This window comes from Yamadazyma tenuis, chromosome 1 (genome assembly GCF_029203305.1).
Source record: "Yamadazyma tenuis chromosome 1, complete sequence".
In the NCBI taxonomy this organism is placed as follows: domain Eukaryota; kingdom Fungi; phylum Ascomycota; class Pichiomycetes; order Serinales; family Debaryomycetaceae; genus Yamadazyma; species Yamadazyma tenuis.
The window spans coordinates 1,784,574-1,811,703 of record NC_089461.1 but is presented as its reverse complement, the minus strand read 5'-3'; the positions used below and the strand labels follow the sequence as shown (position 1 = coordinate 1,811,703).

The following is a 27,130-nucleotide window of genomic DNA, read 5'->3' as shown; positions in this document are numbered from 1 at the left end:
GTGGAAGACGCCGGACGGAAGCAACTGGCGAACGAGCGGATTGTGATCACTGGGGCTAAGGGATCACGTCCAAGCCGTGTTGGACGAAGTTCAGGCCCTGTTAGGATGATCTGGTGCGTGGTGGTAGGTGGCACTGACAGGGCACTGGGAGTGTACTGACAGGGCAACCAAGAGGGAGGGAGCATCAGCAAATATTGAGAGAAAAGGATGAGAGGCACGGACCAGTAATCTACCAGAACAATAGCGAGGAGCGAGCATCTACATATAGAGAGGATATCATCTGAGAAAAAGTGGGAGTTGAGAAAGTGAAGGTCAAGAACACACTGTACATCTCAAGAACATCAACAAGAACGTCACTAATGTCAGCAAAAATATCACTAATGTCAGCGAGAACGTCACTAGTGTCAGCAAGAACATACTGACAACATAGTAAGAACGTGTTCAAAAGTTTGACTAGTAGATCATACTGTACTTTCTATCATCAAGAACATCACCAAAAACATCATCAAGAAGACAGAAAGAAGACAGCAAGAAGACAGCTATAAGACAGCAAGAAGACAGCTATAAGACAGCTTGAAGACAGCTAGAACACATCAATAACACAACACGAACAACATGATGAAGATACTAGAATACAGCAAGAACAGCAAGAACAGTAAGAAAATATCAACACTTCATCGGAACACACTTATAACTTCAACAAGAAACACCAAGTAACACCTACTGACCACAAGAGCACACCCACACCCTTACTGCTAGCACCCAGCAACAGTCAGAAATACACCACCGATGCTTCTATGTCCACCCCAACCTTTGTTCCCTTTAGCCAAATGCCTGACTACAAACCAAACGACCACAAGTGTACCGACCACAAACACATCATAACCACTCTTGTCTCACCTCGACCAAACTTCACTCGCTGTTACCACCGGCTGCAAAGCCAACACTTGATGTCCCCTGACCCCAACACCATGATTCTACAGTTAACGTCTCTACAACCACATGGCACCACTGAGAGCAATTGACCAAAAGCCAGACGCTTTGCCACTAGACGCGTTCCAACTAGACACTTGGGACAGAGTTTTTAAAGCGCCTGTGTACACCGTCCCGAGTTCTCGAGGTCCCACGCCATCTTTGTAGTAACTCGCTTATGCGCGTCCTATGTTTCGCAGACGCCTCAACGCAACATCTGCAGATGTCTATCTCTCCCTAGTGGTTGCGTCTGAAGGTGGTTGTATCTGCTGGTAGCGGCTGGGGGTGGTGGCCTGCTTCGGCGCACCCCCCCTAATGTTTCTACATCCTAGCTCTTCTCTCTTACCAGTTTCTGGTTGGCCTCCGCCAAGTGCGCGCGACTCTGAACCCTTAGACGAACATTTTTTACCTTCCCACCTTAGCATATTCCAAATTCAAACCCAAATACCTCACTCATCATGATGCGGTTGAACAACGGTTCCAGCTCCAGCGTCGCCAGCAAGGACAAGGAGTTGCCTCCGGTCCCCCCCAAAGCCGATGGCTCGCTCTTAAATGTCAAGACCCTAAACCGCAAGAATTTCAAGAAGCTCCAGCTCCATCACGATTTGGACAGCACCATTCCCCCAAACCTCGAACACAACTCACCTGAAAGTGGCCCTTTGAAGAACAAACGCACGCTTCTCAACCTCAACTTGGGCGGCAACTCCAACTTCCAGAACCCAGGTTTTGTCAACCTGAGCGCCTCAGGGTCTGGCAATATCATCAACAACACAGTGGTAATACAGCAGCTCACTCCGAGCCTAGACACGTCCAGCAACCGCAGTAGCATCAGCTCCATTGGCCTGGTCGCCACCAGCCACCGCAACCTCGACCCGGACTCGGTGCTGTCGACTGATAATATCATCAACCAGATCTCCACTCTCGAATTGGCCCACCAACCGCATAAGTCCAAGTTCATTCGCAAGAAGCAGACAGTCATCTCATCGATATCCCCCACCAAGTCGACCAGCTCTATGCACCTGCCGAGCGAGCCCGGCGGTGGTGATACTGGCAACATCCTGCCAATTTATTCCACGACAACCAGTTTCAAGTTCAACTCAAAGGACCTTGTCACCTTGAAGAACTTGGGTTCTGGTAACTCCGGAACCGTGTCTAAGACGTTGCATATCCCCACGCAGCGGATCATGGCCAAGAAAATCATCCCCATCGAGCTGAACCTGTTGATCCAGAACCAGATTATCCGAGAGTTGAAGATCTTGCACGAGTGCCAGTCGCCGTACATCATCGAGTTCTTTGGCGTGTTCATCAATAATAACAACACGGTGGTGATATGTATGGAGTACTGTAATTGTGGGTCTTTGGATAAGATTCTTGGACTCTTGCGGCCTCGACAGTTCCCACTCGTGGTGTTGAAAAAACTCTCCTACTCGATGTTAAGAGGTTTGGTGTACTTGTACGAGAACCACAAAATCATCCACAGAGACATCAAGCCGTCCAATGTGCTTATGACCCATAAGGGTCAGTTTAAGTTGTGCGATTTTGGTGTTTCAAGAGAGTTGACCAATTCACTCGCCATGGCCGATACCTTTGTGGGCACCTCCACTTACATGTCACCGGAGCGGATCCAAGGACTCGAGTACGGCATTAAAAGTGATATCTGGTCAATGGGGTTGATGCTCATAGAACTTGCTAGTGGTCGCTCCATCTGGCACGAAGACTTTGATGACAAGAACAATACTAATGACAATAATGACCACCATTCTCAGCTGTCTACATCTGATGATTTTACCTCCAACCCGGGGCCTGAAGGGATTTTGGACTTACTCCAGCGGATCGTGAATGAAGACCCTCCTTGTTTATTGAACCTCATCAACCCTGTCACCAAGCAGAAGTACGATCCTGAGCTCTGTCAGTTCATAAACTACTGTTTGATCAAGGATGACAAACAACGGAAGTCACCCTGGGAGTTATTGAGTTTACAAGATTGTACGTTTCTTCAGGATGTGAAAAAACCCGAATATGAAAAGGAAGTCCGCACATGGGCCAAGATGATTCGAAACCTACACAAAGAGAAGCAGGACCAGCAGGACAGGGAGAAGGACAAAAGAAAGAGATGAAGCTGACGATGATGACGATCACGATTATAACACTAAATAGTAAATATCATTTATAGACAACTATGTACGCTGAACATTGAACAATGCCTGCTAAAATTATGCTGAGCCGCTGTTGTTCAATTTCGCTTGCAACTCCTCCGCCGAGATCAATGCATAAGGCGCATTTTATGCCGGGTCATCTGCCATGCATGCGTGTACATTCCGGCAAAAGTTGCTGCCGCTGATCGGATTATGGGCGTGTCCAGCTACCCCCTGCGATTGCAGCCACCTTGACGGTTGCGCTTGTTATTGCGTTTGTGTACCGCTCCTGTGGGGGGTATTGGTCAGAACAGCAATGAGTCGCCTACGAGTAGAACGGCACTGGCTTACGTTGCATCCAGATCGTACTGCACTAACACGACTTTCGCGCTTCTGCGGGTCAACCCCCCACAATCTTCGCTCGACGGTTTCCGCACAATATCACACTATTTCCCCAAAGGGTGCGACCATGCGGTGATGCTCCTATCGTATGAATATGCGCTCTCTGTTACAAAACGGTCGCAAAACCGGCGACTGTCGACCCTTGAAGAAATTGTCGAGTTCGAGATACTTAATAACAAGACAAAGTTTTCCCTTAGAGGCTGGCTAATGGGCGACAGCTAGAAACTCATGTCTTGGATTCTTATTGTATCGTATATTTAAAACACAAATCACCAGTGTCTTTTGTGTAATATTAAAAGAACATCCACAAAGACACAACAAAATAAAATAGAGTCCTGACTCTTTACACAAATCAACCACTGACAAAAAACCACTAATGGGCATGCAACCCGTAGGTTTCAACCAACTTCCAGTAACTGGTAGCCGTGATTTTTCTGAACTTCTTTCCTAACGCTATCATCACCAACGAAAGGGCCCAGAAAAATGCTCCAATACAAGCAAGACTAATGTACAAGTTTTGAGTGCCAACTGCCTCTAGCCATGGAGTCACAGCATACGAAAAACCAAAACCCATGGTGTTTCTGATCAAAATCATTGTCACCAACCCGACTCCACTGACTTCTTTGTAGCAATCAATGATATAGTTGATGGCAATGGCACTTCCAATGGGAAAGGTGGAACAGATGGCTCCAAGACCAAAGGCCAAACCAACCCAGTGGATACCTTTGGCAGCCCCAATTCCATATAAAAGACATCCAAACGGATGGATAACCATGGGAATCACAGATAACCATAATCTGAACTCAGGTTCTCTATAACCCTTTCCGGTTCTAGCTTTCCGCACCGTGAACCCATCAACTACTTTACCACTAAAGTATGCTCCCACAGAGATACCAATGGCAGGTGAGGCAAAGAACACTCCCACCATGTTGGCACCGAAGTTGTAAGGAGGAGCAGATAAAACAGAAGCGATGGTAGCGTTTACCACGTTAAACCAACTCAAAACCGCACCCACAGTGAACCCTGCGAATACCACACTGGGAAAACGTAAAAGGTAGAAAGGCATCCACATTGACTGGAAAAAATTGGTCTTCTGTTGAGGGCTTCTGGCTCCCCACAACTTCAACTTGTCTTTGAAAGTCTTGGTCTTATAGTTGTTCTCTGGTTGCGAACTTTCGCTCGAGTTGACCTTGTCGATACCAACATGGACTATATCCTTTTTGGTAGACCCGTCTTCAATGTTGCTAGTTATGGCTTCAGGAACTGAGTCAGCAGCATCCAATTCCAAGGCTGGGTCACGGTAAAACATGGTTTCTTCCAAACAGAAGAATAAGATGATCAAACACCCAGAAGCAATAATGGAGGCAATAAATTGAATCCATTGCCAGCCGTATCTCGATGAGATGAACCCGGCAACGATCCCACTGATGAATGGGATGTTGAATAAGGTCCAACAGTACCAGGCGATCCATCCACCTCTTTCGTGGGCAAAGAACACATCGGAGATACACACCTCGATCAAGGTTTCAATGGGTCCATAGAAAAACCCAACCAAAAGCCGGTTCACGTACCATTCACCAGCACTCTTGACGTACGCCGACCACACGGTACAGAGCATACACGCCAACCCGGCGAAGAGAATAACAGGTCTTCTACCGAAGTTCAAACCAAGCGGCTGCCAAATAAGACACGACCAACCAAAAAACAAGTACTGAATACCGACACCCGTATTCAAGTCTGCTAACGAGATGCCGGTGTCGGCCACAATATCAAGCAACACTGCTGAAAGAGCAGTACTCAAAATGTCAGCACTAAAGACCGCCAACATCAAGCAGAAAGCTAACTTTCTCTTTCTCAGCTTCACCCAGTTCAATGGGTCTTCAGGGTCATCAGTGGGTTGGGGAACCAATACAATGTCATCACCTTCTTCGTGTCTGACATTCATGGTCCCTTCAAGATCCACCAAGTGGATGGTACCAGGGACTCTCATGTCCAATTCCTTCTCTTGTCCAAGCATATTCAGTAAATTTGCAATTGGAAAAAGGTGGTTTGTGGAGATTGTATTGTGTACTTATGTGAGGCTGCAGGGCCTGATTAGGTCTTCAGAAACTACAAGAGATGAGATAGTCAGTGAGGTTCTCTGTGCTGGATCAGTTTTCCTAGTTGAGTTAAACTGGAGATGCTCTTGATTGGTAAAAGAAGAACATTATTGCATCTAGTATAACAATTTCGTTCCATGTGCCAGACAAAACCTGTCATCTACCAGATCCCACTCAATTCAGTATAGCAATGCTGTATGCGCCAGTACGCACAGTACAGTGCCGTTTGTGTTTACTATTTCAGGACGAATCTTTTGAGAAACGTTTCTTATTGGCACAGACACAGGCGTATGTCCGGGTTTCTTTCCTACAATGAAGGGGTGTGTCTCCCAAATACAGGCCAAAACGAGGCCTAGTACTGGGGGATCAGTTGGTCGTACTTGGAATACTGATCACAGGATTGTGTCTGATTAGGTGCTTTTGGAATAAAAGTCCTGAGCTCTCTTATCGAAGATCAACACAAGCCTCCGGAGATTGCTCAGCATCTATTGCCTTTGTACGGTATCTTGTTCTGTATCAATTGCCCCAGAGCGGTATTATTCGTTTTTACATCAATTGCCTCAGTACAGTATCACCTGTTCTGTATCAATTGCCTCAGTACAGTATCATCTGTTCTGTATCAATTGCCTCAGTACAGTATCATTTGAGCATCTGCATCAATTACCTTTCTACGGTATCATTTGGTTCTGCATCAGTTGCCTCAGTACGGTATCATTTGTGCTGTCTCTCTTGCCTCAGTACAGTATTATTTGTCCTGTATCAATTGTCTTGCTACAGTATCAGTTTCCTTGGTACAATCCTGTCTATCTACTACAACTATCTACGATGCTAAATGCAAGGCGGGCTCGCCGAAAGGGATTGTATATGTTTCCAGAGAGATTTTTCTAGCCGATAAGCACCCCTGACAATAGCTCTAGGCTTATCTCCATGAACCTAAACTCCCATGGCCTTCATACGCAAACTGCCCGATGCCCGATGTGAAATGCTTATCGTATTTCCTGCACCTGGATGCTGAAGGCTATTGAACGACTGTCAATCAACTCACTGCAGCATCCCCTGAAAAAGAGAGGTTTAGTCCTAAATGGGCAAATTCACTCCGGTCGCACTTTATTTTATGGATTATTGCGGGTTATCCGCTAGAGTAATTTGACTTTCACTAAGATAAGCTTATCGTCAGAGTCTCCCACTGCACGCCCTTTTTATTTGCACAAACAATAGGAAATGTTACAAAAGTGTGGCCAAAGTGTACCAAGCAAGCAACCAAAGAGCTACTGGATAGGTTTTGTGAAGTCAGTTTTTGCCGCCACCAACTAGTGCCATGTTCGGAAACACTCCGAATTGTCCATCAAACCGGTCACTTCCACTTTTGTCAGTGATGACGCCCTCAGCTGCCTGGGGCTCGATTCTTGCATAAAACTACAATTATACTATTTTCCTGCACAATTATTAGGCTGCTTATCTGACTTGGTGGCTCCAAATTATTTGTGTCTGCTGCCAATTTATTCAGGTTTATCTTATCATCCCCCAGTGGACAAAGTTCCCCAATGAGTCCAAACAAGCATCATTTGTCCGTAAAACACTAAAACTGGCACTTTTGTATTTGTTGAGATAAGCGATCCATAAGCTAGATTCTGGTGCCTATCTGGATCAGGTTTGTGGATTAGGGGTCAAATGTCCATGTTGGGGATACATGAGTATTTAACTATACACGTTTGTCATGATCCACAAACATAAAAAATTGGCATCCACAAACACCAAACCCATTCAATGCCAACTGCGTACATTAACGGAAATGTTCACACGGTGGACGACAAACTCCCCAAAGCCGAAGCCTTCATTGTCAGTGACGATGGGACTTTTTCCAAGGTCGGCGCCACCGAGGAAATCAAGCTGATTGCTTCAGGAATGACAGTAATCGATTTAAAGGGCCAATTCGTCATGCCTGGAATGCACGATGCCCATTGTCACTTGTTGATGGCCTCAAAAGAAAAGCTCTTTGAGGCCAAGCTCGGAGTCTACTCTACTCCTAAAGAAATTGTTGAGCAATTCAAAGAGTATAGCCATGGTGCGTGTGCTCATTTGAACACCGTCTCCAACTGGTTGATTGGAAACTTCTACCACTACGCCCAGTTCGACGACAAGAAGCCCGACCGTAAGTTCTTGGACGAGGCGTTCGGTGACCAGCCCGTTGTCATTAGAGAGTATACCACTCACAACATCTTTGCCAACTCCGCCGCTTTGAGAGCTGCTGGGTACGAGGAAAACCCAGTTGACCCATGGGACGGCTATTACGTCAGAAGAGAAGATGGTACCATCACCGGAGAGCTTGTAGAAGGTGCCGCTACTCGGTTGTTTAACTCAATTCCCAAAGGTAGACTCGAAGATAATGTCACGGCCTTGGAGTACGGAGTTAAGATGTCCAATAGATTTGGATTTACTGCCGTCCAGGAAGCTTCGGCCAACACCATTTACTTGGAAGCCGCTCAGCAGTTGGAGAAACAAGGCAAGATGACCATCAACTTGGATGCGCACGTTGTGTTTTACGGGGTTGGTGCATTTCCTCAGGAGAGCGTTGGTTCTTTGCACCACACCTTGTGGAACGCAAAGGACTACAAAAGTAAGCATTTCAATCCCATGTTCACCAAGTGTTGGATCGATGGTGTGCCATGGCACCCTCATGAAACCCATACCCCTTTGACCGAAGACGGGAAAGTAGACTACAACCGGTTGTTGATTCCACAAGAGACTTTCAAGAAGTACATTGAGAGATTTGATTCAGAAGGAAGAGTCTGTAAGGTTCATGTTTGTGGACAAGGTTCGGCCCGGTTTGCCTTGGACTGTTTTGAGGCCTTGAGGAAGAAGAACCCTAACGGCCCCAAGCACGAGTTGGCCCATAACATGGATGTCACCGAAGAAGATTGTAAACGGTATAAGGACTTGAACATCACCGCGGAAATGAGTCCTGCCATTTGGCACGATCCTGACTTCCAGCCCGAAACCAACCCCAAGAGTGTGTATCCGTTCAACCATTTGAAGAAGTATGGGGCCTTGTTAACCATTGGTTCTGACTGGGTGTTTGCTCCAGATACTCCCAACATTTTCCCTGGTCTTCAAGCGTTGACTGAAAACAAACATGGCTGGGATATGACCAGAGAGGAAGTCATCAAGATGGTTACCATCAACGGTGCCGAAGCCACTTCCAGAGATACTACTGAAGGGACCATTGAGTCTGGGAAGTTGGCCAACTTTGTGATTTTGGACAGAGATTTGACGACTGCTGAAACTATTGCTGACACCGTGGTGTACAAAACCTACTTTGAAGGTCGGGAGGTTTACGATTTTGCTACTGATGAGTTGAAGCATTTCCAGGGAAGTATTTAAGTGTTTTACAAAAGTGAATAAGTGTGTTTTCAAATAAATAACGTTATTTTACCAAGTAAACTCAACTACTTTTAAGCTCTCTATCAAATCTATAAGAAACCATTAATTAGTGGGGATATCCTTCAAACCTATTGGCCTCATGGTCTCATAATTGGCATCATAGATGCTATCTCTGTGGAACCCATAGGAATCCCGTTTTTCTATCATGCTTGAATTTAAGTCTTCGATTTTTGTCACTCCCATGAACTTCATGTTCAAAGCTATCTCGTGTTTCAACAACTGGACCGCTTTTTTCACTCCTTCTTCCCCATAGCATGAATTAGCGTACAAGAAGGCTCGGCCCAAACCAACACCTTTGGCACCTAAACATAGGGCCTTGATAACGTCGGTTCCTCTGCGAATACCTCCATCGATGTAGATTTCAATCTTCTTATCCAAATTCTTAGCCCTCAAAATGGGCATAACTTCGGCCAACACGTCAACAGGTGCTCTAGAAAAGTCCAACTGTCGGCCTCCATGGTTTGACAACACCACGGCATCCACCCCATGTTCTACCGCAAGAAGAACGTCTTCTGAGCGCTGGACACCTTTAATGGCAATAGGTATATCGGAAACCTTCTTAAAAGCATCAATATCGGCCCAAGTGAGCCCCGGGTCATCGTAGCTAGTGATGGGGTCATCATCGTCGTTAGGACCATCTTCTCCGTACCTAAATTTGAAATCCTTTTCCCGTTTTCCTAACATTGGTGTATCAACAGTTACAAATATACCTTTAACATTGCGTTCTGCACACTTTTTGAGCATTTCAATCGAATGTTTTCTATCTGGCTTGACATATAACTGGAACCAGTGACTCTGACCAGGTTTGGTCTCGTCAAGAATTTCGTCAAACGAGTATGAAGCGGTTGATGAGATCATTTGTATGACATCCTCAGTTCCACATCCTCGGGAGATACTCAATTCACCGTCAGGGTGTCCTAGTTGGGCCAACGCAGCGGCAGAGCAATAGAACGGGGCGCTGGTCTTGGTGCCCAACATGGTGGTGGAGATATCCACGTTTCTCACGTCCACAAGAATCTTGGGAAGAAAGAAAAATTTGTGGAACGCATAGTGGTTCTCTCTCATGGTGACCTCGTCGTCAGATCCACCGTTGTAGTATGCCCAGGCGTGTGGGGGCAACACCGCACGAGCCACTGCCTCGAAATCGTTGATGTTGTAGATTTGGTTGACTTTGGGAAGTCTTTTCAAGTTCTCTATTCTAAGTTTTTCAGCAATAATTTCCTCTTCACTGATGGCAGAATCCGGTGGCATATCAATCTCACCAACCACATGGGCTTCATCGAGGAATGTCTCGATCACATTCAGTGGATGAAGTCTATTAAACAATTTTGAAGCATCTTTTCCAGCATATTTCATGATAATGCTAGGACCACCGGGGTGCATGGCCATGAAATCTGTCAAGTCATACACCTTGGAATTGATAGCCACCCATACCTGAGACTCGCGGGTAGAGTGTTCAGCGAGCTCATTTGAAGAGATCTGACGAAATTGGTGGTATGAGGTTAACTCTGGCTTATCGCGATCAGATTGGGTTGGAGGTTGAATTGAGTCAGCTAAAATCAGGGATTTGTTGGTGTGAGCATATATTGTGGCCGTAGTAGCCAATGTGCTAAGTGTTAGGAGGCGAAACCTCGAGCCGGCCGTAAAAAGACGTTTGTACATCGATATCTCACGAGCCAGTAGTTTTTCGAGTATTTCAAATTCGCAGCATTTGCAAATATACTACTAGAATTCGCAATTCAGTACACACTATTAACAAGTACAACATCAAACACCCAACCCCATCAGTACACCGTTTGCTCCGGCTTGGTAAAGGCCTGAACATCACCACCACTATTTTCTAATTGCTCAATGGCACGGAGCGCCACCTCGGGCCTAAACTCTACTACATTCTTCACATCGACAAGCGACAAGACATACCGATACTTAATCACCAAGTTGTACGAAGCCTCGTCCCGTGGATCATCCCACTTCCCGAATCTTGTAAAAATATACTGGCGATAGTACTGTAAATAATCTTCGATCACGGGACATTTGAGACCCGCACCTACACCTGTGCCCCGTACACCCATAATTCCAGTCCAATACGACAAGCACGAGTAGTAGAACAAGAGCTTATGGGCAAAGAATTTCCCTTCCCTGATAAACCCGAAGACAGATTCCCTGAACATGAACAACCACCTGAATATACACGAGGCGAGATTGTTGTCCACCATAGCCAAGAAGGACCTGTCCAACTTTTGCAACGTTGCTCGGTAGCTGAAAAACTCGGGTTCCGAGACGGTTCCATCCTTGAAGCACTGCTTCAATTGGCGGTTCAACTCTGCCACGATAGGGTAATCACTGAAAACATAATATCCGTAAAACTCGTCTGCATCTTTGGGTGGACGTAATTCGCAGAACACCAACACCTTGTTAAACTCCCCATGCTCAAGTGCGTAGAATGACGGGATGAATGCCCACCTCAAGTTCCCCACAAATCCAACGATGTCAGGCTCATCATTGGGCAGGTAGAGTGGAAGGAACCCGAATGGCTGTGAAAAAAGGAAGCAGAAGAAAAAGATGTTTCCAAGAATAAGCAGCAACGCCTCATCCACTTCCAATACCGGATTGGAAACAAGTTTCATGATCTGGTCGTAGGACGACTGTAGAGTGCTTTGAAAGTATTCCAAGATCTTGCGGTAAAGCACCAGCTGACCAGATTTGACGATTCCCTTGGTGACAACACCATTATCCCCATGGTCTTTCTCCAAGTATCCCCCCATGCCGTTCAAAAGTTCTAGAAGCTCTTTGAATACCCTGTTGGAATGTGGTACCAATGTACGACTGGAAGTCCCCAAGTTCCCCAAGTTCTCCGAGTTTGCAGCCAACCGAAGACACATATCGTTAAATCCCATAGTTTCCAACTTTTGCTCGTCACACAACGAGTATAACTGGAAACTAGCATAAAGGTATACAACCTGGCGGAATGTAGGCGACCTGATGAACGCGTGCAGCAGTTGCAGTCTCATGCTTATATCAAAATGGTTGCATTCAAATCGGCTCTCGAGAACATGCATATGGAAGAATGTAAGAAGACGATACTCGAACCAGTCGATGTTGAGATGTGTCATCATGGAATTGAGTGTCATCGTGGCCAGAGACGCCCATACATCAGGGTACGACAACGGTGTGCTTGGGGCAAACCAAGTTTCATCAAGGTTATTAGGTGATAGGTCCAGGGACCGAAAAGGCGAGAACCCACCAGCAGAATCCGTGTCAAAGACTAGCTCATCATTATCTGTATACGTACCACTAGAGGCGTCCGTACTGCTGGGGAACCCAGCTTCATAGGCAATTAACGCTAAAAGTGACTCCTTTGAATCATCAGGGCTAAGAGAAGAAACGGACGGTTGTGCCCAACCATTCGTCTCAGGCACCAGCAACTCTGCTATTCTCTGTGGAGTTTCCTTGTAAGCCGGGATCGTGGGTGCTGATTGTGATATTCCTTCAAATACAAATGCCATTTGTTTTTCAAGTGGTGTTATCTTTGGCTCAGTGGCTGAAACAGGTATCAGGGCCAGTAGCTCGTAGACACAGCTACGTGAAGTGGCAGCACAGTACTCACATGTCGAACGGACGAGATCGCACTTGATTTTGAGCCGCCGGCAGCTTGTGCACTTCGAGCTTACTCGTTTTCTTCTTGTTGCAGTCATGATTAATGACTTCTTTTTGAGAGCGAATCAAGGCGCGCGGCTCTCAGGTATCAGGAGATTGGGACGCAGTGAGGCTGAGGTAGCGTTGTTGGGGAAAAAAAAAGGGGGATACTGTCGGGATATGTGGTGTTACGTGGTACTTGTAGTGATGGTGAGAACATGCTGCACAAGTGTGGTGGTAATTGAATATTTATGAAATTGGGGGGACTTTTGCAACCATGAGAAATCAAAGAGGGAACAGAAGTTTTATTTCGAAAACGTATAGCAATAAACTCTAACCACTGCATATGTAAGTGAGAGAATAGAATACCGGAAGAAATGTGTAATATAGTTTAGAAAAAGAACGAACGGGATAATGGCATGTTGCATTGCTGTCGACTCATGTTCACTGAATTTGCAGCCACAAGAAGTTTGTGAGATGACTATCTTCAATGTGACGACTGTCTTCAATGTGACGACTGTCATACAACACACATCTTTCACTAGCTGCCACAATCTACCATTGCCCCATCAGTGCCACATGAATTACGAATGCTCAAGGATCCAATCTGCCACAAGATCTGCAACCTTTGCAGGTGCCTCCCGGTGCAAAAAATGACCCGCTCCCTCTACCACCTCCACCCTGGCACTCGTAGACTCCAACCTCTTCTTCTCAAGCTCATACAACCGAATCGTCATACACCCATCCAATTTACCTCCCACCAAAAGTACTGGCACCTTTTCAAAGTCTATCTTCCACCGTATACTCTTCAAGTTCCGAGGATCCAAAAGACACCGGTAGTAGGCCGTAGCATGGTCCAACACTCCATTGTTTTGTAACATTGTTCTCACCTGTTCAATATCATGATTCAGGTAGTTCCACCTCGGAGACCAAAACTCCCACAACCGGTTGAGGTACGAGCTTTCTGTATGCTCCGTGTCAATCCGGCCGTACAACAGTCTCCACTGCATGGTCAAAAAATATGACAGATACCATAACTGCTCCAGTGCGTAGAGAAAAAGGTCCCACACATGAAGGTTTGAAAGATATGGGATTCCCAACGTGGAAACCGAATCAAACATGTCCGGATAGAGACTGACTGCCTTAAAGCATGATATGGCGCCCCAATCGTGGCCCACCAAGTGAATCGTGGTGGTTTCCCGTGTGTAGGAGAAGTTCTGGGTAAGAAAATTTTTGATATCAAGGGCTAGGTCTACCGTACGATAGCGGGAAAAGTCTGTCTGGCTCGACCGCTCGTAGCCCCGTAGAAGCGGAGCCACCACAGCAATTTTCTCCAGGGCCGGGAGGTTGGCAATGAGTTTAGGGGTAAATTCATCGAAGCTCGCGTTTGTATCGGGGAATCCATGAAGAAGAAGGATGATTTTGGAGTACTGTGGATACGAGAGTTGAGCCTGACTGATGTTGGCGATGGCCGAATGGGACTTGTCATCCGAGCGTAACTGGACGATTGGCATTTGAGTGGAAGTAGTATGAGAAGGAATCAATTGATTAAGATTGGGGGAGTAGCTACAGAGCATGTGATGGTAGCGGCTTTTCGCGCGCGGGGCGCGGGGCATCGTGGCAATGGGGTGGTGCGAGCAACTGCTTCAACAACAGTATTCTGGGGTATTTTGTGGTGGTCCATGGGCTTCTTGCATTGTGGCTGGAATTAACAGCATGAAGATCCCCGGTTGAATGGGACAGAGGCACCACCAGATGACGTTGGAAATGGTTAATTTGTATGTGCCTGGTGTTATTGTACGCACAGCCGTGCAATCGCTGAAGCACATCAACGGTAGCTTGTAGAGACTGGAGAACAACGCGTAGGTGAAGTATACGTGTTTGTGGATGGGGTTATGGGGTTCTATGCAAAAATACAAGTTCTGGCAACATATTGTTATTAAAGAGCTTGTGCATTTTTTAGTGGATTTAGTTAGTTTGCTGCAGCAGACAAAGGCACGATGAATATCAGCAAGGCGGGGGAGCGCCAAGGAACACCGACACTGGCGGCACCATTCTGTCGCCAAAGCTCGCACTGGCACATCGATCCATCGCCGGGTCGTGTGCGTGCGCAGGCGCGCCAAATCAACATTCACTTCACAACGCTCTTCAAAAACAACACACCAATGGACAATTTGCATCAGCAACTCGAGCAGGCCCAGATGCTTGCTGAACAAGAGCTCCGGAGTCAGAACTACTCTGGCGGACACCACCCAGATGCCGCCAACGGCGAGACCGCCAGGTACACGTCGCACCCCCCCATGCCAGACGCCGATGACAGTTATATGGATCAAGACGATGTGGGAATGATCACCACTTCACCAACCTTTGTGTCGTCCAGCCGCTTTGACGACATGCTTCGCCGCCAACAGGAGTCGATGGATCTGCACTCGTCGCTTATGTTCCGGCCTCCTGCTTCCAATTTCATCCAACTTAACAACAATAGCTCCAGCAATGTGAGTGATATCAGTCAGCATCTGGGTAACCTGGTGCTCAATCTGAGTGTTCCGGTGGGTGTGGGTAGCGAGAGCTCTCCGCAGTTGGTGCAGGGACTGTCGCCGTTTGGCGGTCAATATAACGATGAGGTGATTCATCAGCAGTTTAGTCAACAGTACTTGCACCAGACGTCCCAGTGGCCGGCTGCCCTCCAGCAGCAGACGCTTGCGCAGCAGGCGCTTTCTCAGCAGGCGCTATCTCAGCAGCAGGAGCTACAGGCTCAGCTGGTGCAACAGGCTCAGCAGGCTCAAATTCAACAGGCTCAGCAGGCTCAAATTCAACAGGCTCATCAACAGGCACAACAACAAGCACAACAACAGGCACAACAACAAGCACAACAACAAGCACAACAACAAGCACAACAACAAGCACAACAACTTCAACAAGCACAATATCAACAGCAACAGGCTCGTGCGCAGCAACTCCGCCAGTCACCTATTCGTGAACACGCCCAACCCCAATTGTCCCAGTTTGGACAGAACTCCCCGTACCAGCAGCCGGCACAGTTGTCGCCCCAGTCGTCGTTTGCCCGCCAACCGGCAGCTGTATCCAAACTTTCTCACGATAAGGCCTCGGCCATCAAGCTTAAACTCGAAAACTACTACCAGATGGCGATTTCGCACGCTATTGAGCGTAACCAGCGTCGTCTCGACCTTGAACATAAACTCCTGTCCCAGGAAACCGGGTCTAGTGAAGAGCGGAAAAATAGACAATTGCATAGCTTGGGCCGGAAAGAGTCGCAGTTCTTACGGTTACGTCGAACCAAGTTGTCGCTCGAGGACTTCACCACTGTCAAAGTCATTGGCAAAGGAGCTTTCGGTGAAGTCCGGCTTGTACAAAAGCGAGACACCGGGAAGATATATGCCATGAAGACATTGTTGAAGCTGGAAATGTACAAAAAGGACCAACTTGCACATGTCAAGGCCGAAAGAGACGTTTTGGCAGGACTGGACTCGCCGTGGGTGGTGTCATTGTACTACTCATTCCAGGACTCCCAGTATTTGTACCTCATCATGGAGTTTTTGCCGGGGGGAGACTTGATGACCATGTTGATCCGGTGGCAAGTGTTTACAGAGGACATCACTCGGTTCTACATGGCCGAGTGTGTGTTGGCCATCGAAGCCATCCACAAACTTGGTTTTATCCATAGAGATATCAAGCCCGATAACATCTTGATTGATATTAGAGGTCATGTCAAGTTGAGTGATTTCGGGTTGTCGACGGGATTCCACAAAACTCATGACCTGAACTACTATAAGAAGTTGTTGGAGAAGGAACCAACTCCCGCCACCAACGGCCATGGCAGCACCAAGGGCCGCAACTCGATGATGATTGATGCCATCCACTTGACAATGTCCAACCGACAACAAATGCAGACCTGGAGAAAGAGTCGTCGGTTGATGGCGTACTCCACCGTGGGAACCCCCGACTACATTGCCCCTGAGATCTTTATCCACGAAGGATATGGTCAGGAGTGTGACTGGTGGTCGTTGGGAGCCATAATGTTTGAGTGTCTTATAGGTTGGCCTCCTTTCTGCTCTGAAACCCCCCATGAGACGTATCGCAAGATCTTGAACTGGCCCGAGTCTCTTCAGATTCCTGAAGATATTCATTTGCTGCCAGAGCTGGAGGACTTGATTCGAAAGTTGTTGACAGGGGCGGAAACTCGGTTGGGCCGTTATGGTGGTGCTGATGAGATCAAGAAGCATCCGTTCTTCAGGGGTGTTGACTGGGAGCTGATCCGGAGGGTTGATGCTCCGTTTATTCCCAAGCTAAGGTCTATCACTGACACACGGTTCTTCCCTACTGACGAATTGGTGAATGTTCCTGACAGTCCTGCCTTGAGCAAGGCCATGGAACAACAGAATAACGGGAAACAGGCGGCCAATATCAAGGAGGACTTGCCGTTTATCGGGTACACTTATTCGAGATTCGACTACCTCACACGGAAGAATGCGTTGTAGTAGAGAACTTTGCTAGTCGAATATATGAGTTAGGACCAACGAGAGTGATGCTATTTATTGACTTGGGATGGCAGAACTGCATTCACACACTTGGGTGTAAAGGTCAGTTCTCACCATTCCAACCACCAGGTAAAAATAGCAGAGCACTTGAAATGGGACTACTAAGTTTGCCTTGAAAAAGGTATTACTAAGTTCGCCATTGTATTGAAACAAAAACAGCAGATCTTGTCACTTGAAAGGGATATACAATCTGGTCTCGACCATTAGAGAGTATGCTTGGGATAAAATTAGCTGAAACGGATTATAAATAACTGAGTCTCGACCACTAGAGAGAAATAACATCTGCAGATCTTGACCTGAAATGGAGATAGAAATCACCGAATCTCAAACCCTTGCAGAAGTATACCTTGGCAAAAATCAGTTGAATCTTCTCTTCCGCCTTTACGCTTCAAAAAATCTTGATCCTTCACTTAAAGTTGTCGAACTGAGATAAAAATGACTAAGCAGAGGATGGTATGCTTGAGTGAAACTAGACCTCGTCTGTTCAAAGGATCAGTTGGTGATTCATTGATGCTCATGTGAGGCAATGCACCATTTGGGATTTGCTGTGCGTATGGTGTATAAGATAAGAGACGGAATATTACAAGCCACTCATCTGAATTGTGGAGTTATTTTTGATATTTACATTATTTAATTTCTGCTAATTAGGGGTAGCTTTAGCTTTGCTATCTCAATAAATTATTTATAGCCTTGAATAGGTGTAGGTCGTTTGCTTTTGGCTTGGATCGGTCAGTAATAAATGGGCATTCTTACTATGGTTAAATCCAACCATCTAAATTTAACCAATTCTAAAAATAATAAACCAGAACCTTTACTTAGTCTATACTATATTAATGTAATAGTAATGATTTCCGAGGGCTGAGTGATAACTGCGACCGCGGGGGAGATAGTAGGCGATAATCGTTGGCACTGTGTCTACTCGCATTCGATAGGCCTCCCACTACCGGTCGTCTCCCATCAGCCACTCTTCGAGACGGTTCGAGACCAGTTTCGGGGTCTGTCGGCGTCGGTATCGGTGATTCGGTGATTGTCTCAGACTGCTTGTTCCCGGCATTAGGAATGTAGGTTAGTGCCGGCATTCCCGAAGGGCTGACAGAGTCTGGTTTGGAGCGCGCGCGCACCTGCGACACTCTTAACAACCGACCACCCCCCCGGAACTGTACAAAACCCTCCCTTAATATCTCAAAACCAGTAAAATCATGTGACTAGAGGAGTTTGAGTTCTATGGAGGTGCACGGACTCAATGGGTGATGGGTGGATGCCAAAACCTCTTTCTTGATGATCCTGACAAACATTTATCAGCACTGGGTCAGGAAAGTGTGACTCACCAGCAACCGGAAGGGCGCACCTCTAAAACCTGGCTAAGCGATAGACGCCTCCTACCCTCGGATTTCGTAACTGTTCTCTACCCCCGTATGTCTCGGGCTCAGCAAGTGCGCACTCCCCGGATCTCGGGACGCCTATAAATACCATTCGTTTCCCTCCGTCTTGCAGCTTCTGAAGTTACCTATCTCCAATCAACTCACTGATTTTAATAATGCTCCTACATCTTCAGTTTCGTTGTTTGATTCCTATAGCCCTCGCCTGTGCCTCCTACGTGGCTGCTCATGGCGATGAGGAATCACACGATATGCCGATGCCTGCGATGGTGTCGTCTTCTTCTCCGTCCTCCCACCAGACTCCAGTTCCTCATGTAATGCATCATATGCACGGAGTGCCCATCCTCCAAACCAACTTACAGCCACTCGAGAAACAATTCTGGGACGCGTACAATGCCACGAGCTACTTGTCGGTGGAAACTGGTAATAAGTCTGCATTCTTCACATATCTTGCCACAATGGGGCTTGCGTTTGTGTTCGCAACTCCATTGATAATGGTAATGAAGAATGTACAAGGCGTGACGCCTGGTTATGTGACGGCACTTGTGGCTAACACGGCGGTAGTATTGGTGGGACTTTTTAACTACAAATTGTTCATGTCATCGGTGCCCGATTTGTACCCAGGAAACATTTTTGGTGTGTTCAACGGAATATATTTTGTGACTATGATAGCCCAGTGCATTGTGGCAGTGATAGCAGCAGTGCACGCTCGCCGTACCGCTGGTGCAAGCTACGAGTCAATTGACCTGGACGTTGACTCGCTCTCGTCTCCATCCCCCACCTTGTATGACCTTCTGCGCAACCAGAGTCCTCTGTCATTCGAATTGGACTCATACCCTGTCAACAGTGAACCCCATCATGATCTCGAGGCCAATGATCTCACGGTGCACCTTAATTTACTCAAAAAACGGCCTTTTCCTGCGCTTTTCGCCAAATTGAACGATAACCCATGGGTGGTTCGGTCGGGCGCCGCTGCTACTACTGCCAACTCCGTATTGGCATGGTTCAACTTCTTGTTCTTCTTGGTGTACGTCCCTACAGCGATCGCGGTGTTTGGGTGTTTTGGTCAAGGAAACAAGGTGTTCAACTTACTCGCACATTTCATCAAAGGAGGCGTGTTTTTCATATTGGGCTTGGTCACAATCGCCCGGTACTGTGGGGCCTGGAGCCATAAGGGATGGGCTTGGAACCACAAACTCGTGCGCGAGCGGGACCTCAGAAGTCGGTGGGTGCGTTTGCTGCCAAAAGGTCTCATCACCATGGAATGGATCGAGAGCTTCTTGGTTTTTTTCTACGGTTCCACTAACGTGTTCTTGGAACACTTGGCCAATCCTGGCGGCGAGTGGAGTGCTAAGGACTTGGAGCACGCGTCGATTGCTTTCATTTTCATTGGATGCGGATTGTGTGGTTTGATCACTGAAGCAAAGTTAAGTAACTGGCGTCATCAATATGCCAACTTTGACGACAATAAGACTGTCATCAAGGCTCTGCCAGGCTTCTCCCCCAACCCATTCCCCATCTTGTGCATTTTCTGGACCGGAACTTTGATGTCTCAACACCAGCAGGCGTCGGAGTTGTCCACCGCGATCCACGCGCAATGGGGCTCACTTTTAGCTTATGGCACTTTTTTTAGATTTGTCACCTACGTGATGACAATGGTTCTCCCCCGCCCTCGGGACTTGTCCAAGCCCACTCAACCCATCACCGAGATCATAGCAGGTTTCTGCTTATTGGCTGGGGGAGTTATTTTCATGGAGAGTTGTGATCCCGTCATTTTAGCGTTGGAATGGAGAGGCTACGGCGCCATGTTCACTTTGAACGTTTGTTTGGGGTTGGTGTTTTTGTTAATGGCGTGGATCATGCTGGTGTTCCAATTCAAGACGTGGCTACAAAGAAGAGCCCATTAATTTGTTAATTTGTTATCACATAGTTTTATATTTATGAAAGAACAGAAATGTCCGAAAACACCCGTTTCCTCGGGTATGAGACTCTCAATTAAACTTCTAGTTTGGGCCACTCGTGGATTTTGGTGGGGGGGTTCCAGTTTTGCAGCCAAAACTAACCCGACCACCATATACCCAATTGCCCCCTAAATCATTCTCGATCACTGCCATGGGTGGCGTGACTCCCACTGAAGTGACCGGCCAATCGTGAAGCCAACCCCTTGCATTATGGTCAGACATCGGCATCAGACGATTTGCTGGAAACCTGCATTGCGAGCACGACCGCTTAGTAATAATTGGTGCGGGCCGCAAGCACGGAAGCTACGGAAGCGGCGAGTGTCTGACAATTTCGAATTCCGGGGGTCATCGCATCTAATAGATTTTTGCGCCGAGGGTGTTAAAAGTTCATTAACTTACTATTTAGGTAATATTTTTTTCGGTGTCATAGATTCTACACCTGTCTTAACATAATTTCTTTTATACAATTCCGGGGGTGAATCCTGCCAGTTGGCAACGCAGTGCCGCTTCACGCACAACCAGCACCTCTTCTGCTCCGGTTCCACAGCATCCGCCTATGGCCCACATATCGAACTTCATCCACTCCGCTACCGCTGTCTCCCATGCCCCCAAATCAGATAGATCCGCATACCCGTCTTCTTGGGAGTAGATGTACCCATAGTTCGGATATGCTATTAATGGCACTCCTACTGCCGATAGTGCTTCTAAATACCCCGACACCTTGGAGTACTCAACGCAATTGACCCCCACCGCCACAAGGGATGAGTTGCACCGCCGCAACACCGCCGCGCACGCCACAAGGTCCATGGAGCTGTTGACACATAAACTCACCCAGTACGGCTTCTGCACGTCTAGGGCCACAATCGCCTCAAGCTCCACCGCGGACGGGACCGTCTCGAATGCGATCACGTCCACGTCGCCATTTTTCTCGAGAAACTCCACAAGCGGCCGGTGGTGCGCTGCCAACCACTCTGCTGTGGGGCTATCAGTGTAGTTCCCGGTATACTCCGACCCATCGTTCACAAAACATCCGTACGGTCCAATGGTACCAGCAATAAGTATTTTTCGGTCAACACCAGCACCGTCTCGAGCCTGTACCACCACGTCCACCGCGGCCTTCCATGCAGCAGTGGTCCCGGCGTCGTCGTGGTCGGTCTGCCTCAAGGCCTGGTACGACATCTGATATGTTGCAGTCGACACTATATCACAACCAGCCTGGATATACCGAGAATGGACCTGGCGCACAATGTCAGGAGATTCTTCCACGGCGTGACCAGCCCACAAAGGGGTGCCACGGATGGGCGTAAGCTTGTCGAGCTCAATTCCAAGTGCCCCATCAAGAACGTACATAGTTTAGTTGATTTATTTCCAGCTTGTTAGTGACAAAACTCGCTAGTGCGGGTCGCAGCTGGTGCTATTCGCACCAACTTCTCGCTCGCACTGATTTAGTGCGACTCTGCTTAGTGCGACGAACTTTTCATTTCATCACAAATAACCTCTACCATGGAACAAGACAGAAAGAGACAAAGAGAAGACGATGACGGCTACGGCGATGAGCATGTCCGCCCCGAGTTCGACTCCAAACGTGCACGTGACGACCCCACCAACGAGCTTATCAGCAATGTCTGCAAGGATATCCGTCGTATTGGCGAGACTGCCAACTTACACAACCAAGTGGACGACATGTCGTACATCTCCAACCCCATCGTGGTGGAGTTTGAAAAAATCGACCGCCTTCGGTCGGCGGTGCTTTCCATTCTCCACGCCATCGTGGTGGAACAACCACAGAAAATTTCCAGCTTGGCAGCCCTTGTGATCATCTGCAATGCCAAAAACTTTTTGGTTCCAAAATATGTCATTGAATTTTTCCATACCAAGCTCCAGGAGTATGTGGCCATCAAGTCGGGCACCGACAACTTCAACCACATCAAGAACATTCTCAAGTTTTTGTGCAGTTTGTCGCCGATTATCGAAGAAGGGGCCTTGTTCAATCTCTTGCTGCAATTCATAAATTTATCAATTGAATTGGGCAGTGACGCTCCGCTCGGAAGGGCCATCCACTATAACACATTGATGGCAGTGCCGTACTTGTTGAGCTGGGATGAGTCGCAGGCCGAGGACGTCGAGAAATTGGTGTCTGCTGCCGGTGGGTTTGCGCATGGCGATGCTTCGGACTTCAGTCTCTATTCCCATTTCAACAACAAGAACAACGGGGTGGAAGTGCCATACCGCCCCAGGGCCATTGTGGAACTTGTGTATCCTGCTCTTTTGGAGGCTCAAAAGACGGGGTTTGCTTCTATTAGAGATCTTTTCATCAACTATAAGGAGCTTGTCGACCCTGTCGTCAATGACGCCCTCCAAGCAAACAAGATCTCCAACGAGTTGGTGAAGCACAAACTTCCCCAGGTGTCGGTCAACACCGAAACCCTCTCCAGCTATAACCCATCATCGGAGTCACTTTCAATTGACCTGCTTTGGTTCAAAGGTCCTCGTCTTACGTTCGAACTCTACTCCCACACCACCAAAGACTTCCCTACGTTGCCGGAAATCTCGTCGTATGCCGGCTTGTTCTTTAGAGATATCTGTACCGACCTCATCACCAACTTGTCGTTCAACAAGGGTGAGGCCTCCATCCAGTTGTCCATCTTGGACTTGTACTTCAACCGACTGTTGTTCTGTCCACCGGGTAGCTCTGTCGATACCCTTGTGGCAATCAACAACGACAACATCTCAAGAGAAAACGTTCCGCCGCTTTCGACGTGGAAAGTTGAAGACGTGGCGGTGGAAAGTCTCTTGTCGCTCATCTTCCTTACTCCAACTCCACCCAACTTGGAAATATACTACCACTCGGTGCTTATTTCCTGTTGTAAGGAGAGTCCTGAGGCCATTGCCCCGGTGTTTGGAAGAGCCATTCGGTTTCTTTACAGCCATGTGGAGTCGCTTGACTTTGAAACTAGAATCAAATTTATGGACTGGATGACGATCCAGATCTCGAACTTCGACTTTAGCTGGAAGTGGGACGAGTGGGTATCTGACTCCCAGGCGCTTTCAGCCTCTCGGTTCCACCCGAAGAAGAACTTTATCCGGAACTTGATAACAAAGGAACTCAAGTTGTCAAACAAGAAGAAAATCAAGGAAAGTTTCGTCACCATGGACCCCGAAACGGGCGATGTGGTGGAATTGGACGAGTTTTTTAAGTACTTGGACTTGTGCCTTTTCGACAACGATACCAAGCACATCATCAACTACGACACAGACATTTATGGAGGTGATGATGCTGCCAAAGAGATCATTGCCAAGTCCATTTATGAGAAAAAGGAGACCTTCACCGTCACCACATCTCCACAGACCGAGATGTTCTTTGTATTTGGCAACGACCAATTGCCCTATCACCATGTATGTGACAAGTTCCACAAGTTTTTGTTATCCAACAGTAAGTCCAAGCGGGAATTTGCTGAAATGATCGAGGAGCTCAAGTCCGACATCACCAGCGACACTATAAACAAGCTGAAGTTCATCATCAACCTTGTGTTGCAGACGTACTGTTCGATTGGCTCTAGATCCATCTACTCCACTATTAGTATCTTAACCCGTGACTTGGTCAAGCTCAAGTGGCTCACCGGTAATACTTTGCTGGAAGAAGACTACGTGGGCAATTCGGAAGACTACAAATTCCCCGAGTTGTCGCTCCAAAATGAGCACGAACAAACGGCTGAGCTCCAAAACTATGTGGTGGATGCCGTGTTCAGAATATGGATTTACCGTCCTCAGTTCATCTTTTTGATTTTGGAGTATTTGGTCGATGTCAAGTTGTTGGACTTCGAGGTATTTGTCGGCAGATGCTTTGATCTCGAGCATAACTTGGTGGTTGACCGGATCGACTGTTTCGAAGCGTTGGCCCGGTTGTTGGCTGCGAGTTCCAAAGCCCACGACCTTGCCAGAATCACCGTTGTGACCTCCAAAATCATCGAGAACTTGGGCCAGGTACTTGACAAACTCGAAGTCTCCGACGATGCTATCGTGCCCATTGATAATTACACTGCAGAAACGGCTGCGAAAAACGACTTACAGTGGCTTTATTACGATTATCTCGATTTGTTCAAGTGGGTTGCAAGAAAGTACGGCACCAGCACCGAGACCGAAACACTTGTGGATCTCGTCAAGAATCTGTCGTTGAAGGCTGACTTGACATCGTTGTCGGCCCAGCGTTTGCAGTAGAAAGTAATATAGGTAAACTTCCATAGATAATTAACGCATTTTCTGCCACACACTATGTAGATAAATGGGAAGATATTCCGCACTATTTTCACCATCAATGACTTTTGCAATTGAAACCAATCATTTATCGTACAAGTTCCCCAAGGCCACTAGCTACGGCATTGAGGATGTGACGCTTCAGATCCCGTGGGGCACAACGAACCTTGTGGTAGGCCCAAACGGAGCCGGGAAATCCACTCTTCTTCGGATCTTGGCAGGAAAAACCCTCATCAAGCAAGGACATTTGAAGCTTGGAGGGTTCGATCCCTTTGAATTTTCCATCGACCGAAATGCTAAGCGTAACAGCGACATCAACAGCTACATCACGTACCTTGGCATCGAGTGGGCTTCGAACCCAGTCGTCAAGCGGGAAATGCCTGTCAACTTGTTGATTTCGTCCATCGGAGGAGACACTTACACTGACCGTAGAGACGAGTTGATTCGGATTTTGGACATCGATCCCGAGTGGTTGATGTCCAACATTTCGGACGGAGAGAGAAGACGGGTTCAGCTTGTGATTGGGCTTTTGAAGCCGTGGAAATTGTTGCTTTTGGATGAAGTTACGGTGGATTTGGATGTCATTGCCCGAGACAACCTTTTGAAGTTCTTGAAGAAAGAGGTGAGTGAGCGCCAGGCGTGTGTGGTGTATGCCACACACATCTACGACGGGTTGAACCAGGCTTGGTGTGATCGGTTGATCCATTTCAACAAGGGGTCGGTAAAGGATGATATTGCTATGGACAAGATTCAGTTTGAGGATGTTCAAAAGTTGAGGGTTTTGAACGGGGGCTATACGGTACCCATTTCCAGATCGTTCCATCCGTTGGTGTCACACTGGTTGGCGGAAGATTTGGAGTCGAGGGGTTCCAGGGCTGAAGATAGGGACCAAATGGCGAAGAGGCATAATGACTGGCTGAATAAGCGAGACGGCAGCTACTTCGACGGGAAGGACAATGATATTGCGCTGTACTTCAAGTCCACCCGGTCATGAGGTCAGGTTTGGGCATTCAACATTATATTCAACATTACATGACATTCAACATTGTACTATATTCAACATTACATGATATTCAACATTGCATTACATTCAACATTACATTCATAATTAAATTCAACATTATATTATAGGTTATTCATATACAACCGTTGTAGAGGGGGGACTTTTGGCCCTTTCGGGCTGTCGTGTGGTTTCTAGTCCTTTTTTGCTACCGTGTGGGCTAGCCTGGTCCCTTCCTATGCTCTTTTATCATATCTCATAAATCTTCAAAGTGCATCTCCATCTCCCTGAACTCCCGAATGGCCATATTCCGCTCCATCTGCATGCGGAGCTTCCATCCCTCGTACTCAATAGTCCACATTACCGGGTCTTTCTCCAAAACTGATTTGGTGTTTATCTTCCTTCTGGTGGTGGACTGTCTCAATGAAGGAGTAATGGGTGATTGGGCGGCTCTTTTGGCGCCGTTCTTTTGGGCAGAGTCAGGCCTCACGGTGGAGATCGATACTTTATCCATATGCAACCCTGGTGACATGTTGGCCTGGTTGGGATTTGATCTCAATATCTCCCCAGACATGTTGTTTATATTTGAAATTTCGCGTCGATGCGCACAATTACTGCAAAAAGATAAAGATGAGAAGGTGCAAACAGAAGCAGTATAGAAAACGCAACACACTAGCTTCCCAGAGGCTAGTTAGTGTACAATTTGGGAACCGCCGATGATAGCCACATATAAAACTTGTGCTTCCTGTTTTTGTGTTTGCTCTTTGTTATGCTGAACTCACCAATTTGCAGCATAATACTATATATTTGCCCAGTTTCCCAGATTCTGTCCGTAAATAATGTATGCTATTGTCCAAACAAACACTATTGGTTTGAACGCCGAGCCTGTTATTGAGTTGATTCTGCAGCTTCTTGTACTGGACCTGGACCTGGACTTGGACCTGGACACGGACCTAGACACGGACCTGGACACGGACCTCAATCTCGATCCTGCCATACCCAAAAGAAGGAAAATAGCCAGGATCATGAAACAGGTCGACATCTACCTCAACCGCAATCGCCCCTACTCGTTTGCAAGCGTACATAACAAGCTTTTTCCCTACTACATTGCCAGTAACATAACACCACCCGGGATTTTGGAGGTTAACCCCCAAGAGGATTACTATCAGATGTTACACGACGTTTTCCAGCAACTATACACAATGAGGGAAAGTCAACTTTTGGGTTCCCGAAGTTAAGTGAATTTAGATACCTCAAATTAAGTTTGCAGCCAAAAGAAGTGAAATTTGCAA

General features: G+C 47.2%; 12 protein-coding genes across 12 annotated transcripts; 6 read left to right on the top strand and 6 right to left on the bottom strand. All coding sequences in view use genetic code 12, as the record gives it.

Moving 5' to 3' along the window:
- Positions 1-1,430: 1,430 nt before the first annotated feature.
- Positions 1,431-3,089, top strand: STE7 (MAP kinase kinase (MEK); the record flags this gene model as incomplete). Its single annotated transcript, XM_066157543.1, has 1 exon — positions 1,431-3,089. The coding sequence occupies one exon, from the start codon at positions 1,431-1,433 to the stop codon at positions 3,087-3,089; it is 1,659 nt and encodes a 552-aa protein (XP_066013640.1).
- A 793-nt stretch (positions 3,090-3,882) lies between these two features.
- PSN45_000878 (uncharacterized protein) lies at positions 3,883-5,526 on the bottom strand (the record flags this gene model as incomplete). Its single annotated transcript, XM_006688260.2, has 1 exon — positions 3,883-5,526. One exon carries the CDS (start codon positions 5,524-5,526, stop codon positions 3,883-3,885), a length of 1,644 nt encoding a protein of 547 aa, XP_006688323.1.
- A 1,849-nt stretch (positions 5,527-7,375) lies between these two features.
- On the top strand, positions 7,376-8,989 carry PSN45_000877 (uncharacterized protein; the record flags this gene model as incomplete). Its single annotated transcript, XM_006688912.1, has 1 exon — positions 7,376-8,989. One exon carries the CDS (start codon positions 7,376-7,378, stop codon positions 8,987-8,989), a length of 1,614 nt encoding a protein of 537 aa, XP_006688975.1.
- A 102-nt stretch (positions 8,990-9,091) lies between these two features.
- CYB2_1 (Cytochrome b2, mitochondrial precursor) lies at positions 9,092-10,405 on the bottom strand (the record flags this gene model as incomplete). Its single annotated transcript, XM_006688259.2, has 1 exon — positions 9,092-10,405. The coding sequence occupies one exon, from the start codon at positions 10,403-10,405 to the stop codon at positions 9,092-9,094; it is 1,314 nt and encodes a 437-aa protein (XP_006688322.2).
- A 428-nt stretch (positions 10,406-10,833) lies between these two features.
- Positions 10,834-12,555, bottom strand: PSN45_000875 (uncharacterized protein; the record flags this gene model as incomplete). Its single annotated transcript, XM_006688258.2, has 1 exon — positions 10,834-12,555. One exon carries the CDS (start codon positions 12,553-12,555, stop codon positions 10,834-10,836), a length of 1,722 nt encoding a protein of 573 aa, XP_006688321.2.
- A 714-nt stretch (positions 12,556-13,269) lies between these two features.
- PSN45_000874 (epoxide hydrolase) lies at positions 13,270-14,262 on the bottom strand (the record flags this gene model as incomplete). The annotated part of the gene is made up of 1 exon (XM_006688256.2): positions 13,270-14,262. One exon carries the CDS (start codon positions 14,260-14,262, stop codon positions 13,270-13,272), a length of 993 nt encoding a protein of 330 aa, XP_006688319.2.
- A 588-nt stretch (positions 14,263-14,850) lies between these two features.
- CBK1 (Serine/threonine-protein kinase) lies at positions 14,851-17,184 on the top strand (the record flags this gene model as incomplete). The annotated part of the gene is made up of 1 exon (XM_066157542.1): positions 14,851-17,184. One exon carries the CDS (start codon positions 14,851-14,853, stop codon positions 17,182-17,184), a length of 2,334 nt encoding a protein of 777 aa, XP_066013639.1.
- A 1,756-nt stretch (positions 17,185-18,940) lies between these two features.
- Positions 18,941-20,530, top strand: PSN45_000872 (uncharacterized protein; the record flags this gene model as incomplete). The annotated part of the gene is made up of 1 exon (XM_006688910.2): positions 18,941-20,530. The coding sequence occupies one exon, from the start codon at positions 18,941-18,943 to the stop codon at positions 20,528-20,530; it is 1,590 nt and encodes a 529-aa protein (XP_006688973.2).
- A 513-nt stretch (positions 20,531-21,043) lies between these two features.
- SAM4 (AdoMet-homocysteine methyltransferase) lies at positions 21,044-21,934 on the bottom strand (the record flags this gene model as incomplete). Its single annotated transcript, XM_006688254.2, has 1 exon — positions 21,044-21,934. One exon carries the CDS (start codon positions 21,932-21,934, stop codon positions 21,044-21,046), a length of 891 nt encoding a protein of 296 aa, XP_006688317.1.
- A 153-nt stretch (positions 21,935-22,087) lies between these two features.
- On the top strand, positions 22,088-24,802 carry cbc1 (Nuclear cap-binding protein subunit 1; the record flags this gene model as incomplete). Its single annotated transcript, XM_006688253.2, has 1 exon — positions 22,088-24,802. The coding sequence occupies one exon, from the start codon at positions 22,088-22,090 to the stop codon at positions 24,800-24,802; it is 2,715 nt and encodes a 904-aa protein (XP_006688316.1).
- Positions 24,803-24,866: 64 nt separating this feature from the next.
- On the top strand, positions 24,867-25,832 carry CAF16 (CCR4-NOT regulatory complex component; the record flags this gene model as incomplete). The annotated part of the gene is made up of 1 exon (XM_006688908.2): positions 24,867-25,832. The coding sequence occupies one exon, from the start codon at positions 24,867-24,869 to the stop codon at positions 25,830-25,832; it is 966 nt and encodes a 321-aa protein (XP_006688971.2).
- A 262-nt stretch (positions 25,833-26,094) lies between these two features.
- Positions 26,095-26,412, bottom strand: PSN45_000868 (uncharacterized protein; the record flags this gene model as incomplete). The annotated part of the gene is made up of 1 exon (XM_006688252.1): positions 26,095-26,412. The coding sequence occupies one exon, from the start codon at positions 26,410-26,412 to the stop codon at positions 26,095-26,097; it is 318 nt and encodes a 105-aa protein (XP_006688315.1).
- Between the last annotated feature and the right edge of the window lie 718 nt (positions 26,413-27,130).